The 18,386-nt window shown below is 34.0% G+C and overlaps 1 protein-coding gene across 1 annotated transcript in view; it reads right to left on the reverse strand.

Moving 5' to 3' along the window:
- CNTN5 (contactin 5) overlaps positions 1 to 18,386 on the reverse strand; it is a 1,333,698-nt gene that overhangs the window by 791,949 nt on the left and 523,363 nt on the right. The window contains exon 3 of the mRNA XM_031653895.1: positions 8,282 to 8,406. Coding sequence (XP_031509755.1) covers positions 8,282 to 8,336 — 55 coding nt within the window. The 5' untranslated portion in view covers positions 8,337 to 8,406. The remainder of the gene's footprint in view (positions 1 to 8,281; positions 8,407 to 18,386) is intronic.

Raw genomic sequence — 18,386 nt, forward strand, 5'->3', positions numbered from 1 at the left:
GATGGTGCCACTGCACTCTAGCTTGGGTGACAGAGCAAGACCCCGTCTAAATAAATAAGTAAATACAACTTTAAAAAAATCAACAGAATTGCTTCCTTTGCATGTAAAACAGTCACAGAAATATATAAATATCTGTTAGAGTAAAAAATGAGCGCACATTTTTCTTACTGCTCTTCGTGCTCTCTGTATAATGTGCTTTTGCAGCTCCTCTCTTGAAGAGATTGAATCTACTTTACCATCTCTTGAATCTGACCTTGGCTCTTGGGATTTGCTTTGTCCAGTGAAATATTAGCAAATATAATAGAGCCAGGAAAAGTGCCTGTTGATTGGTGTTTTTCCTGTTTCTTCCTGTACTTAAAAGTCCTGCAATCACAACTACATCAAAGATCTTGAGCTAGCCTTCTGGATGATCAGAGACATGACCAAGTCATTCCCATTGCCTTTGCTAACAAGGCATCAATCACGAGCAATGTGAGTAAAGCAAATGGCACCATCCAGTGGGTCATGGGTACTGCAGAGATAAACTGAGGCTGCCCAGACCAGAAGAACCACCTAGCTAACCCTCAGAACTGTAAGAAAGAATACATGCTATTTTATTTTAAGTGAATAAATTGTGGGGTGATTTGTTATACTGCAAAAGCTAGCTAAGGTTATATGCATTCTTCATGTACATTGGGCATAAAGTGAATTGAAATTCCATAAACAGTTTCTCCAGCCTTAAAACACATATCCACAAATGGAAAGACAATATTCCTTCTCAAATTTTTGTCTTTTCTGAAGTATCTACCGTTCTTTCTCATTTTCCTAGGTTTATGTTCTCAGAAAACAGATTTGACAATAATTGTCTAATTTTCCTCTTCTACTAACCAATTCACAATTCATTGCCATAACACTGGGGTTTCTACTACTTCATTAAAGGTAACTATTACTATCATTAAAACAAAAGAGTTTAGTACCAATCGCATTTAAACTTCCCAATGCATTGCCACTGCTCACCACTTTCTTTCTGGAGATGTTTTGCTTTCCCTCTTTCCCGCCATTCCCCAAAATTTATAATTTGCCTTTCATTCTTTTCAGCCTGTACTTCCTCTTTCCCCTTAAAAAAGTACATGCTACTCAGACATGCTTCCTTGTCTTATAACTCATTATTACATCCATAGTTCTTGAATGGTTATTTCCTTTCCCATATCTTAAAATGTCATCTATGCAAGAATGAATCACAGATTTACTTTTAGCTTGGTCATCTTCCTTAAATTTTAGATACTTTTCACCTAAGGGTATTATAGACATCTAAAGCTCAACATATACATTGTTGAGCTCAGTATTTCCCAGATTTAAATCTGCACTTCCCATTTTATTCAGAATCCAAGTAAATGGCAAGATCATCTACACTTATAAGCAAGGTAAGAAACTATTTTCTTTAACAATAAATATTTAATAAATTACAAAGTCCTATATATTTTAATGCCAATATACTTTTAAATATTTCACTCTTGTTGATGCTCTTCACTGTAGTCTTATTGCAGGCCCTCATAATATTTTGTTCAAGTATTCAGAATGTTATGCTTAGTCTAATTAATTCTCATATATTCATAACCAGTTTTTCCTATTAACATCTTATGGTGGTAGGGAACATGTATCACAATTAATAGATCAATATTTCTATTTTATTTTTGACAAATGTAGAGGAGAAAAGATAATTTATTTTTTTTCTGTGCACTTAATAGTTCTTAACTAAGACTTCCTGTAACAAAAGACAGACCAACAAGAGTAAAAAAGTTTATTAACATGTATATACCCTGTATATGACTGATAACTCAGAGAAATACATAAATGTCTAGAGGAGATCTCAAAGAAAATAAAACTAAACTTTAGGTTTCAATATCATTCCTTTTAAGCAGAAAGGAAAAAAGAGTTCAAGGAAGGCCCAGCTAAGTTGGACAGAAAAGCACCTTAAACAAAGGTAAGATTTGCTATGCAGATTTAAATCAATGCCTGCTTTATTGAGTATGAGTCTCTAGTAACTTAATTGTCCTTCTCTTCTTGGTGCAGAGAGAGCGAGCAACACTCTTGCAAACAGATATTTCTTATACAAACACGCATTTTTCTTACAAAAGGGCAACTTCTCAGAGCCAGTCCTGTGCCTGCAGTTTTTCAAAATAACCAACTCAAAATAACTAGTATGCCAAGGAGGCTTATTTTGGAGTGGTATACTCTGATCTCCGTCATATTTTGGGAGTGAAATGTCCTGAGCATTATCGCTAACATACATACTTGACTGAGATTTCCTTAGTATTTATGTAATGCTCTTTTATCTCTTATGAAATCCTATCCAGTATACTACATTACATTTAGTTATCATGTCTCCTTTGTCTCCTTTTTCTGGGCAAAAGTTACCCCAATTTTCCTAAGTTTCGATGATTTTGAAAGTTTTGAGGAGTACTAGTCAAGTCTTCTTTTTTAAAAATTAATCCTCCTTAGAAAACATATCTTCAAATTTCTCTGATGACTAGACTGGGGTTATAGGTTCTGGGGAGGAAAACCACAGAGGTCAGCTGTCATTCTCAGCATACCGAGGGTAATATCATTAACATGACTTATCTCTGCTAATATTGATCCTGATTATTACCTGGCTGAGGAAATGTTTACCAGCTTTTTCCACCGTAAAATCGCTTCTCTTTTGGTCCCCATTTCCCATTCTGTACTCTTTGGAAACAAGTCACTATGCACAACGAATATTTAAGAAAAGAGACATTTATTTCATACCTCCTTGAGAATGAAGTATCTACATAAATTATTTGAAATTAATCTACATAAAGATTGATCAATTTTCCTGATTCATTATTTATCTAATCTTTTATCTATATCAATATGGACTTATGAATATTCATTTTATTTGGATTATAGTCCAATATTTATTTATTTATTTGCTGAAATTGTCCCGGTTTTAGTCTTTGGGAACTATCCCACTTGGCTACTACATCTCTTTGACACACCAGATTCTCATATTCATTATGGTTTTGTTTTTGTTTTGGTTTGTTTGTTTTAGCACTCGCTTACTTTCTGGCACTACAAGATACTCTAGAATGATTTATGCATTTCTTGACCCAGTCCTAGAATTAGGCTTTTGTCTAAACAGCCCTGGCTCCTTTAAGTAGAAAATGGTATAAATGGTATTAGAAACTTAGAAACTGAAATCTTGACACTTTGTGTGTTGGTTGCTACTTAGACACATAGCTTCTAATCCTTCTCAGCTGTAAGATAAGTGAAATAGGTATTAGTATATCTACGCAAGTACACACACACACACACACATTTATGTGTGTGTGTGTATATATAAAACTATATGTATCTATATTAAGCTAAATATTAATTTATACTGAAGTCTCAAATTCTAATCCATTATCACATGTATAGTTCTAAACTTTTTCCCTTGCTTATCTGTAATCTCCCACACCAACAGTGAGAAACCTGACCTCCATCATCTGCCTTCCATGGACTTAGTTGTTCCAGTATACACGTTTATGGATTTTAGAAGTGCTAACATGGGAAAAAATGTTGTTAACTAGAGTACAGTGCTTAAGTATAGTATCTTTTGCTTTTAGTTTTGCAGACTCATTTCCAAAGTTATTTAAGTCTGTTTTTCCCCTAGTTTCCCTAAGTGAAGTTGCTTCATATTAATAATACAGGCCAGGTGCAGTGATTCATGCCTGTAATCCCAGCAGTTTGGAGGTCGAGGCAGGCAGATCACCTGAGGTTGGGAGGTTGAACCAGCCAGGCCAACATGGTGAAACCCCATATCTATTAAAAATACAAAAATTAGCTGGGCATGCTGGCACACGTCTGTAATCCCAGCTACTTAGGAGGCTGAGGCAGCAGAATCACTTGAATGCTGGAGGAGGAGATTGCAGTGAGCTGAGATCGCTCCACTGCACTCCAGCCTGGAAGACAGGGTAAAACTGCATCGCAAAATAATAATAATGATAATGATAATACAGTTAGATTCTTTGTCATAGTCTGCTTTTTGTCCTCAGATCCTCTGACCTACTACTATATATTTTTTAAATATGCATACATTATGGTTCACTCCATCCTGGAAAGTTCTAGTTGGTTTTGATAAATGTGTAATGTCTTGCATCCACGATTATAGTGTCATACAAAGTAGTTTCAACATCCTAAAAAATGTCCTTTGCTTCATTTACCCATTCAACCCTCTTCCTGACCCTGGCAATCACTGATCTGTTTATAGTCTCCATGGTTTTTCTCTTTCCAGTTGTTATGTAAATGAAATCTATAGCATGTAGTCTGTTCAAACTATCTTTTTTCAATTAGCCATTTGTATATAGAACCCATTCCTATGTTTGTGTAGTTTGATATTGGTAATTCATTCTTTTCTTTTTTTTTTTATCACTGAATAGTATTCCATTGTATAGAATTCCATAGTTTATTCACTTATTGAAGGACATTTGTTGTTTCCAGTTTGGCATTATTATTAATGAATCTCCTGTAAACACCTACATGGCATTTTTTTGTGTGGACGTAAGTTTTCAAATCAGTTAGGTAAATGCCTAGGAGACCTACTGTTTGATCATATGACGAAACTGTATTTAGCCCTGTAAGAAACTGCAAAACTGCCTTCCAAAATGGCTATACCATGTTGAAATCTCACTGTCAATGAGAGTTCCCATCAATTTGTATCTTCACCAGAATTTGGTATTTTTTAATTAATTTTTATTTATTTGGATTTTAGCCATTTTGATTTGTGTAGCAATATATCATTGTTGTATTAATTGTGAATTCATTTTTAATATAAGGTTGCATGTCCTTGTGAAAGTTGCCAAGCTTTTATGACTACCTGTAGTGAGTTTTCAAACATAAAGTTATGTAAGAGTTATTTTCTGTTTCTTAGACACACCCGAGATAATACATAGATTTTCAAAGAATGAATAAATAAAGCAAATATGGAATACAGTCAGGGTATTCTTTTACTTCTTCAGTTAGTCTTTTTGGTTCAAACAGCACCAACAACGTAAAATATGCTCGTGATCCGCAGCTCAATGACCCTCATTTTGTGTAACAGTAATTAACTCAGTGTACCAAATATAACCAGTGAAAATGAAATAATAAAATACTAAATAACAAAATAGTGAGGACAATATAGAGTATAAGCATTAACCAAGGAACAAAAGCAGAATAAGGGCTCTACCTCCAAAATAATATGATAAAATGAGGATGAAGGCAAATGAAAGATTTTGAACATAATCATTCTTGATAAATGATCCTTTCAAGTATCCTAATCAATTTTACTTTAAACAGATATCTACAGCAAAAAAGAAATTCATCTGTTTAAAAAAGTAACTGAATATTTGCTCCACATCAACTGCAGATATGATGATTAAAGATCAAATCCCATGTAACAATTATACATGACCTTTGTTTTCAACTTTTCTTTCTGCTTTGCCTATAACATTTGAAATACCACTTATATCAAAATTCTGCCTAATTATTTCTGTCTTCCAATGTTTCCTTTACTCCACAAAAAGAATAGTAACTTGATTCCAGTATTAGCTGGAAATCTAGCAATCATGGACCCCATATCAGGCTGAATACTTTCATTTTTGTTTCCACAACCACTGTATAATGGCTCTTTTGCAGTGATTGTTTAAAGAAATAATATTGGACAAGTAAAAGAGAATGAAACTTCAGAGTGTTATTATAGACTGCTACCTTCTTTCTTTCTAGCATTGTCAGATTAAGAAATAAAAGCACTGGACATCCATTAAATTTAAATTCTAGATAAAATGGAATAAAATATTGCATGAAACATACCAGAACTAAAAACAAAACAACAACAAAACACACACACACAAATATCTTTTGAAATCCAAATCTAACTGGGTGTCCTTATATTTCATCTTGCAACCCTACCTCCATCTCCATCAGTTGGCTTGTAAGTTCAAGAGGAAAATGACATTGAGAAGATAAAAGAGAAACAGCTGAGATCATTAGGAAAGACAGTAATGCTGCACACACACAAAAAGAAACCCAACACTGAATAAAATATCTGAAGACTCCTGATTTCTTTTTTAAGTAACCATAATATTGATGAATCACAGTTTTCATTTAACTCTTAATGCCTTTGAGATATCTCACCATTTCATATCATAGATGTCTCCATCAACATTTTATAGAGGTCTCCTTTTTCCTTGAATGTCTCTTATTCAACCTGTTTTTTCTGTAAGCAACGTGTTGAACATATAATAGTGCTAATATATAAATAATTACTTTTTTTGTTTGTTTTTGCAGTTATTTAATTACTAGTATTGCAATAAAAAGGCTTTTATATATCTTGTAAGAGCATTCAGATAAGTGCAGTTATGCTGCAGATATTACATTCAACACATAACTTACATAACTGAAATACTACATTTATTTCTGTATGTAAAGAAATTCTTTTAGATTTCAAATAACATTTTGGAGCATAATCTGATTGTAAATTGAGAATTGCCTTTTCAGTTATGAGGAAGATTTATACATCACACATAATTGAAGTTATACTTTTGGTACATTACGGATAGTAGTAATAGTATAAAGGCTAAAGAATAACTATTATAAAATTATAATTTAAAAAATATAGCTCAAATGATTCTAAAAAGAGTTTATATTTACTTCTATTTGGGTTTGTTCTTCTATCAGTCCTTTTTCTTTAGATAATCTGCAGTTTTCTTCATGTTACACCATATAGGAAAGATTTAGTTGACAGGAGAATGTGTTTAGTTCTTTGAAATAAAGAAATTTAATATAACCAATTAGATATTTTTGTTGCATGGTAATATAACCATATAGAAGTTGAGGCAATATGAGTGATCATATGTGAATAATGTGCATGTTCTATGTCTTTATATAGCTTTGTATTCTATATGTATGATCACAAATATATATCTTATACATGTATTATCCTCATATATATGTATATATGGCATATATATGTATATATATCAATATTTGCATAAAGTACTGAATGACCATATATATCAAAACGAATATTTTATTGCTTTAAAAATATATTTAGTATAATTAACACATTAAAAACGTGTTTAAAATGAAAGCATTGCTTTCAGTCTAAAATTATCAACTGTTACATATTATTTCAGACTCTCTTATCATACATACTATCTAAATTTAGCCCACAATATAGGTACTGATTTAAATATAATCAAGCTGGAAATGTTACATGCATAGCACTTAAATTATGACCACAAGTTAATTTCTAATCATTCTTCAATTAAAACAAATAAACTCTGACATATTAACTTTCAGCATTATGATATTATTACTGCAAATACTGTCAACTCTTCTTCAGAATAAAATATCTCATTTTAGAGTCGAGATATAGAAAAATAAGTTTAATCAAAACAAAGTCAGAGAAGGTGAGACAATCAGAAAAAATATATTGTGTTAGAGATTCCTTTAGACAATATGTTATATATAATAAAGCTAACCAAATTCTGTTTTATATGGTGAAATTTAGTATTGTAAGGAGACACTTTTTTTTTTTTTTTTTGAGACAGAGTCTCTCTCTGTCGCCCAGGCTGGAGTGCAGTGGCTGGATCTCAGCTCACTGCAAGCTCCACCTCCCGGGTTCACACCGTTCTCCTACCTTAGCCTCCGAGTAGCTGGGACTACAGGCGCCCGCCACCACGCCCGGCTAGTTTTTTGTATTTTTTTTAGTAGAGACGGGGTTTCACCGTGTTAGCCAGGATGGTCTCGAACTCCTGACCTCGTGATCTGCCCGTCTCGGCCTCCCAAAGTGCTGGGATACAGGCTTGAGCCACTGCGCCCGACCAGGAGACACTTTTATAATTAACTGCTATAAAATACATATTTATATACATAAACATTATATGAATAAATATATGCACATATGTATGTATATATGTGTGTGGGATATATACACACATATACACACACACACACATATATACACACACACGTGTGTGTGTGTGTGTATATATATATATATATATACCTTCAAGTCGTCTGAAAGCTAGAAGGTTTAGACTGTAAATGAATGTCAAAGAGGTAAATACTCATTAACATTTATAGTGTACCTTATTATATTAAGTTGTATATAGCATTTTGCAATGCTAACAGAGGCTTAAGAGTTGTTGCTTTATAAATTTAAATTAATACCTGAGGATATTTTGTAATGGAGACCTTGATATATTTTGGTTATTTTGATACTCAGAAAATCAAATAATTAATTAGTCAGGACTTTTACCGGAAAGACACATGGTGACTGACAGAAACAGCATTAGTTTCCAGGAGGAAGCCATCGTCGGTCACTAGAATCTTCTGTGTCTCAATGGGTTTAACAGCTCTGGTGTTTCTTCATTAAAGAGTTCCCTGTTTGAAATAGATAACAATTTTCTTAAACAGAGAAAATAAACAAACAGAAAAGCAAACAAATACAAACAAATGCAAAAATCTCCTAATAACATGATAAATAACTATTAGTGCAAAGGTCAGATTAATAGGCACTAAAGAGCAATAATACAGTTTCTGCTAGAATTCATGTAATACACAACACAAGTACTTAGTAAATGTGATCAACTCTCCTTTTCACATTTATCTACATTGAATACTCCCTTCAATGTTTTTACTTGAATAGTAAAAACAACGGGTTCTAATGGGAATAATTTTTCCTCACAGGGAATGTATAATAGCTATATTTATTACCTTAGACAAATTATTGGACTAGAAAAATAGAAAAGAAAAACCAGTTACATTAGTATATACTCCTTTGGTCTAGAACATAACTAATGATCAGTTGGTCAAGTAATTTTACACACTGTGCCTGTAGCTCATCAAAACCACCACAGGAAATTTTTCTCATTTAATTATTAATGTCAACTTCCTTTGTTTATAACTCCTATGATTATCTGTACTGTGTTATATTTCCCTCCTTTGATGAATCATTTCTTTCAGTATCTTTTGCTAGCTGGAACCTAAGGGAAAAAGAATTTTCATGAATATTTAATGTTTTTGTCTAATGCCATTTTTATAACAATAACCAGTGTAGCACATTAATATAATTTGGTTCCTTTTTTTTTTCCCTGAATGATACAATAAACATGAAAAGAATATAAAATTCTGACACTAAACTTTCTGCAAGAACTTGACAAATACATATTGGACGTTTCTATAATTCACAAGTACCTCCAGAATTTTCACGTGTCAGCTATGTTCTTCTTGGCCCAAAGCCATTCAGTTGAGAAATAATTGTCAATTATGTCAATTATGTTTGAATAATGATTGCCTTCTTGGTACCTGGTCCCTCTTTATCAAATTAGAAGTCTAGATTATCTCCATATTTTGGGAAGCATCTGAAAAATATATATAGGTATTTTTCCCCTAGCTAGATCAGAATTTAATTTAGTTATGTCAAAGAAAGGAATTTATTGTTAGTACCTCTACCCGAATGGAGTCAGTTACATTTTATTTATAATTTTAAATATAAGTCTTGGTAGTCTATTTTAACTTTATATTTGGGGATCACTAATGGAGAAGAAAGTTAAGACAATAATGGTTAATTTATTTATAACAAGCATAAACAAAGAATTTTTCATCATTTTCTCTATTTTATGAGTAAATATCAGAAATACATACAATTTGAAGCACAAAATAACCTCATAGCTAATTGTGACAATTTAAAACATCTTGGTTATTTATACACTGTTTTTAGCAGAAAGGAAAAAAACAAAATCCACATATCACATATAATAACTAGAGAGATTAAAGTTGCCAGAAGTACAATTATGACTCATGAAAACTGCACAGTTGAGTTAGCAAATTTTCAATTCATGATTAAATTGACCTTTTTTGAAATTGTGAATTCTGAGAAGGTAATATAGCTTTGACTTAACTCATTTTGACGAGCTTGTGCTCAGTCCCATACTCCCCAAACTGGTACTTCCCAGTCTATTTACAATGTCCAAAGGTCCTCTGTTGTTCTAAATATTCTTCATAAACAAATACAAATGTTATTACAACCCTTAAGGACTGTTTCTGGGACCAGCAAAAGGAAAACCCACAGACATTCATGTGCACACACATACACAGGTTGATAGTCATCAAAAGGAGAATTGACTCATGAAGATAGCAGGATAAATTGGACACAGTAGCAAAGGATCTTCAGTAAAATTTCAAGGAGTTATTGGTCTTAAAGAACCGATTTTTGAGTGGAATAGTGTGGAAAGACTGACAAGGAACACATGGATAAATAAGTCAGTGTCAAACAGTGATACATACTCTGAAGAAATTAACAGACTCACTCCATCCCCACAACACTGACTTTCTTGCTGGTCCTCAAGTATGCCAAGCACATACTGTGTCCTCTGCCTAGACCTCTCCAACATCAGTTCTTTCCATACCTTAGAGTTTTAAATCATTGCAGACTGTTCTTTCTAGAAGCCTTTCTTGGTTACTCTCCTTAAAATAGCAAGCCCTCTCCTGTCAGCCCTGTCACTGATTTTTCTTACATTTGCTCTGCCTTATTTTTATTCTTAGCAATTATCAGTGCCTGAGGTTAAAGTAGTCTGTTTACATCTTAATTATCTTTTTCTCCTACTAGAATGTCATATCCACGGAAGCAAGGATTTTTGTCTTGTTTATCTTTACAGAACCAGCATCTAGAACAATGACCACCATAGAAAGTATTCAATTATTATTTTTTAGATAATAATTATTGAATAAACTGAAGTCTCTAGGAAATAAATTATTTGGCAAAAGATTAAAAAAAAACAAACAAAAACAAAACTGGGCGGGTGCGTAGTTCATGGCTATAATCCCAGCACTTTGGGAGGCAAGGCAAACAGATCACTTGAGGTCAGGAGTTTGAGACCAGCCTGGCCAACATGGTGAAACCTTGTCTCTACTAAAAATACAAAAATTAGCTAGATGTGGTGGTACTTGCCTATAATACCAGTTACTTGAGAGACTGAGACATGAGAATCACTTGAACCCGGGAGACAGAGGTTGCAGTGAGCCGAGATTGTGCCACTGCACTCCAGCCGGGGTGATACAGAGAGCCTCTGTCTCAAAAAAAAAAAAAAAAAAAGAAAAAAAAAACAAACAAAAATACTCAGTATTTCTTAGGTTTTCATACTACAGTGATATGCTGTATAATGACATTTCAGTCAATGTTGAACTGCATATATGATGATGCTCCCATAAGATAATTATATTTTACTGTACTTGTCATATGTTTAGATACACAAATATTTATTTTGTTATAATTGCCTTCATTATTCAGTACAGTAACATCCTGTACAGGTCTGTAGCCTAGAAGCAATAGGCTATATTATAGCCTAGATCTGTAGCAAGCTGTACCATCTAGGTTTGTGTAAGTAAACTCTACAATGTTCACACAATGATTATATCCCTGTGTGATACAATGTGAGAAATAAGAAGATATTTCTCAGAATGTGGCTCAGTCATTAAGAGATACTTGACTATACTAATAACTACCATTTATTAGATAAATTACAAGCATTGTGTTAAACACTTTACCTACACAATCTCTAGGACATCTCTTATTGATGAAGCTAATTTGCCCCAGGTCACACAGTTAGTAAATAATGTTAACCCTTAAGCTCCATCATTTCTTACAAGAATCCAAAGCAATCCCTGCAAGAGACTAGACAACATTTACACTGACACAATTGGGACTGGTACAGAGTGAATAAAAACCCCTTTAAAAACATTTAATTAACATATGCCTTAAATGTTTGTCATGTAATATTTAATTCTGTATTCTTATATAGAATATATTTGCCAATTATTATATAGCAGTGACATCTTTTTACGATTATGAAGATTCTGGTGGAAAAATGATTTCTTTTATCTTGGCATCACAGGAAACTGTAGTGTATAAATAGTGCCTGTGTTGCATCATATACAACTTTAAACTTATTTCAAGTGGCCTAAAAGCGTATGAAGTCATCTGATGGCAGGATTCTTGGAGGCTTTCATTATTTTTATGCAGTTATCTCATACATACGTCATAGCAGTTTTAAGTGACTATCTTATAAAGTTTAGGGCTTTAGCCTTAAACAAACTTTTTGTCAAATGCTCTTCCTCTTGGTACTCTCATGTATCTGTGATTTCCAAAATGCTTATTTGACTTACATAATTACAATAACATGGACAAGTTACATAACTAGACTTGGAACAAATACAACTGAATCTTGGTAAGCATGTGACTGACAAAGTGGCGGTGAATAAACTAGAAATTAGCTTACTTACCTGTGAATATCATCTGTATTCTGAGTTATTTTCATTTATTAAGGTAATGATGGATTTATTCTGGGAAATTAGAACAGTAGAGGTTGAGTAAAAGTGTTTCTACTCCCATTTGCATGTGATAAGGCCTCAATGTAAGGGCTTTGTATGTAAATTTTGGTGAAATGAATACAATGAAGGAATATCTCTTTTTCAGTGGACCTTATTCTCCATCTCAACCATGACTCTTCGTTAAGACTGAAGCTTGTGACATTTCGCTTGGAAGTACCCTTGAAGGACTGAGTAAGGTGGGAATACGGCTCAGGAAAAGGAATATAAAATGCTTTTGAGGTGAATTGCTTTCAAGGTATCCTTGAAGTTATCTAGCTCAATGCACCTGGGGAAAAAGAAAAAGATAATAAAATGTGGCCAAAGTTATAGCAGGAATAAAAAAGAATGTGTCTTCTTATTGCTTGCTGTCATACATCCTTTGAGGACCAAGCAGCAAAAAAAATTTTGGCTTTCAAATTTAACCAGATTGAGTTATGATATTGTTTATCTTATAAAAGCAAATGACAGTTCTGTGTCCTAGAAAAAGTGCTATGAGATGTAGCGAGCAGACTGAGCTCACAGTGTCCACATGTTTTGGAGGCATTCTTTAACATGATTTTCTATAGTGTGTTAAACACAGTGAGGCATAGTGAAGTTCAGTTTTCCTTACTCTTTTTAATATAAACATTTTTTAAGCCTCAACAAAACCTGCATTGAATAGGATCCAGCAAGAATTTTAAAAGGAGCCACACCAGTTTTCTGAGACTTCAAGTCAACTTCATAATTTTATTTAAAATATAAGAGTAGAAAAAATATGGTTCAAGATTATTTACTACTCAAAAGTATAATTAATGGAGACTGGAATCAGAAAGAAAAAAGACAACTGCTCTAGAAATCTGATGCCAGAAATAGTTTGTGATTCCTACCACCTAGTGACTGATATTAGAACAGGGTAAACACCCAACTATGGCTCACGACTCCACATCAGTTCTGACAGGTCTTGTGTTGTGTTGGGATGCTGAATACCATTTCATGGCTGAGTGGCAGTAGATTTCCTTTTCTGGCAATTTGGGAACTGGACATCATGACTAAGAAGGAGTATGTCCTTCTTAAAGTAATACAGAAAATATTTTAAAATATTCTTGAATGCCTCAATGAACTATTGAGGAAGAGAAAAACTTATTAGACATCAAAGCTAAATAAGAGTGGCAAGCTGGGAACCAAAGAAAACTTTACTATTAAGTGATTTTGCAATTCTCAATGTACTTCAGATTTAGGTATATGGCTGCTTTGAAAGTTGGGGACCAAAACCAAAGCCTAGGGCCACAGAGCTGGGTAATCAAATAGGAGAATCCATATATCTAAGATCCCAAAGGGATATCTCTCTAGAGAGATACTCCATTCATAAAACAGTAAATAGAATTTTCAGGTCTAAACTATGGGAATAAATGGAAGGAATAAAGAAAATCTCAATAGTCAAAAATTCAGTCAGGAGTCATGTAATGTACAGGAAAACAAATAACTGTAAGTTAGAGTCAATAGAAATGATAAATGTCAGAATTATACCAGCAAAGACTTCAGATATTTGACTTTTTAGGCAGATTACATGTGTTATAAAAAAATAAAGGAATTGACACCATGAGAAAGAGGAAACAGGAATAAAAAGCTTATCTAAAAAGTAGCCCAGAAAGGCAACAGCAGGAAACTATGAAAGAAAGAAACACAATGATAGTGAAAAGGTCTTAATATGTCTAATCAGATTTTTGGAATGAGAAAGAGAATGGGATGAGGCAATATGTGAAAAGATAGATAATTGTTAAGATTTTCCAGAATTGATAAAATTTACTAATTTTAAGATTCTTGAAGACCAGAAAAACCCCCAAAGAAGAAATACCTGTGCACATCATATTGAAAATGCAAAATAACAAAACCAAAAAGCAGCCAGAGAGAAAAAGAAAGTAACTATAAAAGTAGGAAAATCAGACTCACATTTGACTTCTTGATAGCAAGAATGAGATTTAAAAAATTAAAATAATGTACTGCGAGATAAAAACAAATGAGAATAATGTACTTTATTGCTAAAGTAAATAAGGAATCCATTAGCCTGAGGTGGTCTCTCTAACTCGAGCACTTAGATAAGCAAACTGAACCTTAACTTGGAAACCTTCCTTGTAACTGACTTAAGAAAAATAAGTCTCAGCCAATCACAAACAGTCAACTAGTGATTGGTTATACAATTAGGGACCTCCCATCAGCTCATATCTAAATAAGACAAACATCTAGCTGTAGCTAATCGGGTAATTTTTCAACTTTGCTTTTGTGTCCAGCCTACAAATTCTCACTGCTCAGATGACAGAGAAGAGCTCTCTGAACCTCTTTCAATTTTGAGTGATGCCTGATTTATGAATCATTATTTGCCTAAATAAACTGCCATCATGAGTGCAAAGTAATGCCAGGAGCAAGCAGTAGGAGATCAAGCCTGAGGATTATACAAGGCCAGATAGCAAATTATCCATAGGTCAGTAAAAGGAGTGTGAATTTTATTAAAAACACCATCATAAATAAATAACTAATCACATAACTAAATTTCAAAAGTTCTCTGATAACCCAGTATTACCTATTTTTTTGCAATATAATGTACTGTCAAGTGAAGAGTCATGAGATTCACAAATGTGAGGAGGAGATTTTATTTATTATAAAGGGTTATAGCCTGAAGGGTGTCCATCTTGACAGGCTGTAACTCTTTATAAGAACTAAAGTTTCCTCTCTCAATTTAAAGATCTTGTGATTCTTCAGTTGCTATATCTGACAGATGAGCTTGGGGCTCTGAATGGGACTCATAGTTCCTCCTGTATCCTTTTGAATATGTATGTTTAAGCAACCTGTTCAGCATAAATTCCTGTTCCACCCTCCCCTCCCTCAAAGTGCCAGTTAATGGTCTTTACGGAAGGCTACCCTTTCTAGCCCATCAGAATGGCCACCTTGCAGGACATAACCCTTTATGAAAAATGAAATCTTTCCAAAGTTATAGATCTTGTGGTGCTTCAGTTGACAGTACACAGGATCAAATGACGTTCCATCATTACAGAGAAGACAAACAGATGTGATAAAGTAATAGGATTTGCCTAATGCCCCCGGTAATTCAAACTCGGCATCAGAATTAGAGCTGCACCTTCTCATTCCTGGTCGACAGGTCAAATAATATATTCATGCTGACTTTTTCATTTCCTACTGATAGGAAAATCTATTCAAAGTCCAAGTTGTTGAAGAATTTAAGAACAGATTGGTATCCATTGTAGGAGATCTTCTGATAATGAGTGGGATGACTTAGGAGATGAAGCCCCGGCTACGTGCAGGGAAAGGGACTCACACATTTCAAAATGTGTGACTTATGGAAAAGGAGATTTGGGTTACTGCATCGTGGAAAACAAACCAGTGAGAACAGGAGAACACCTGTCCAGGGTTCTGCATGAACAAGTAAGTCGATTAAATTCTGACTAAAAGAGTTTTCAATATATAATTTGAAGAATATATACTCTGTGCAACAGTGAGAGGTAATAAAGATTTCACATGGATAAATTCATTTTCTGAAAAAGTTAGTAGAGCAATGAGGAAACCTGAAAGATTCTGAGTTTTAAAGATTTCCTTTGAATAACGTAATATGAATAAAATTTTAGGGCCATGGTCTCGAGCAAGAGAAATAAACCCATATTTACTCTGTTATTTAAATTCTTTTAATTTAATTAAATATGAAAATAAGGATCTTTGCAAGGTAGTTAAGAGTAATTATGCTTAGTTATTATTGGCTAAATTGGGCTTTTAATGATTTACTTAAAATTTAACCCACATCCCCTTGGAAAAATTGGCATTTCGAATCATTCATCTGGCAGTTGAAACCACAGGGCTAAATTGCATTTAAACAATGTCTTGTTATAGGCCCATGGTTAAACTGGGAATTGTAAATAATTCCAAGGCAATGTTTGAAACAGCAAATAGAAATGCCCTTAGGAGTCATATACATTTTTGTTCTTCATTTCCACATTAAACCTTTTTACCTGAAATATTCATATTCTCTAAAGACAAGGCAAATATGTCTGATAAAAAATAAGCCAAACAAACAACAAACTTGGGAACATAGTCTGTAAAAATATATACTATTGTTATAAAATATTAGGCAGCTCCCCTGGTGGAATTTTACTCACAATGTGACAAGAATCTGTAAGCGTGGTCTTCTATGTTGTTGACAAAGGAATTACAAAGAAATCTCAATGAATGAAAAAGAGATACTACAGGGATATGCAGTGGATGTTTCTGTATCTCAAACTTTAATCCAAATGACTATTATTGATTTTTCCCCCACACAGTAATGACTGAGAAGCATCGTGATCAAATAGATAGGAACTAGTAAGGAAAGAAAAGAAATCTGAATTCTGGGCAAAGCCTTTATTCTGTGCCCAGGTAGCACCAGCCTTTGCAGACTCCTAGGAACCAGTTACCTGATTTCATTAAGTCCTTTGAAACCTCACAGATAAAAAAATCTCAATAGAGTCACTATAATTTCTCCATATTTTTTCTGTTAAATGGCTTTAAAAATTCTTAATACTGTTTATTTCAGAAACAAGCATTTAAACTATTTACTCAAAAAGAAAGCGATTGATTTTTTCAATCCCTAACTCAGTTCTTCAAGCAGATAATAATTTCATTATGTTCTCAGCTAAATAATCTGAAGCAGTAATTCTAAATAGTATAAATAGCACATTTAATTTACATGAGTTTAAATATGTCTTTTAATAGCTGCTGATCTCAGAATATGCCTAACACAGTTTGATGTTGTATCCTCTAAATCTCATGTTGGGTTGTAATTCCCACTGTTGGAAGTCGGGCCTAGTCGGAGGTGATTGGATCTTTGGGGTAGATATTTCATGAATGGTTTAGCCCCATCCTCTCAGTGCTATCCTTACAATAGTGAGCAATAGTTCTCACAAGATCCTCTTGGTCCTGCTTCACCTTCCACCATAGTAAAGGCTTCCTGAGGCCTCCCTAGAAACCAAGCAGATGCCGTGCCATGCTTATACAGCCTGCATAACTGTCAGCCAATTAAACCCCTTTCTTTATGAATTATGCAACTTCAGGTATTCTGTACAACAGCACAAGAACAGCCTAACACAATGTCCCTATATTCGGAAAAGTTTTCAAGGTAATATTATCCCTCCCTTCCTCCCTTCCTCCTTCCCTCCCTCCCTTCTTCCTTTCTTTTCTTTTTCTCTTTCTTTCTTTCTTTCTTTCTTTCTTTCTTTCTTTCTTTCTTTCTTTCTTTCTTTCTTTCTTTCTTTCTTTCTTTCTTTCTTTCTTTCTTTCTTTCTTCTTTCTCTTTCTTTTTCTTTCTCTCTTTCTCTCTTTCTCTCTCTTTCTCTCTTTCTCTCTTTCTCTCTCTCTTTCTCTCTCTCTCTCTCTCTTTCTTTCTTTCGACAGACTCTCTCTGTTGCCCAGGCTGGAGTGCAATGGTGCAATCTCGGCTCACTGCAACCTCTGCCTCCTGAGTTCAAGCGCTTCTCCTGCCTCAACAGTCTCATGAGTAGCTGGGATTACAGGTGCATGCCACCATGCCGAGCTAATTTTTGTAGTTTCAGTAGAGATGGGGTTTCACCATGTTGGCCAGGCTGGTCTTGAACTTCTGACCTCAGGTGATCCGCCCACCTCAGCCTCCCAAAGTGCTGGGATTCCAGGCATGAGCCACTGCACCTGGCCAACTTTCTATTATATCTATTAAAGTAACAATAACTATGTATTGTTTATCTACGTTCATTGTACCTTGATAGTTTTAAACCATTGTGATTGGCTCACACAATCTTTGAAATGCTCTGAGAAATGTCAGACTAGATTAAGAAAGTAAGTCTAGCAGAGTTACAGCCTAACTGAATTTGATATCAGAAGTGCAAGTAAATTTGATGGTCAGCAAAGCCACCCACCAGAAAGATACACTTGACAGATACCTTGAATATTTTCCAGAAATGTATAATAAAAGCAGAAAGTACAAGAAATAGGTGACCACA

Source organism: Papio anubis, chromosome 12, assembly GCF_008728515.1.
Source record: "Papio anubis isolate 15944 chromosome 12, Panubis1.0, whole genome shotgun sequence".
Lineage (NCBI taxonomy): Eukaryota > Metazoa > Chordata > Mammalia > Primates > Cercopithecidae > Papio > Papio anubis.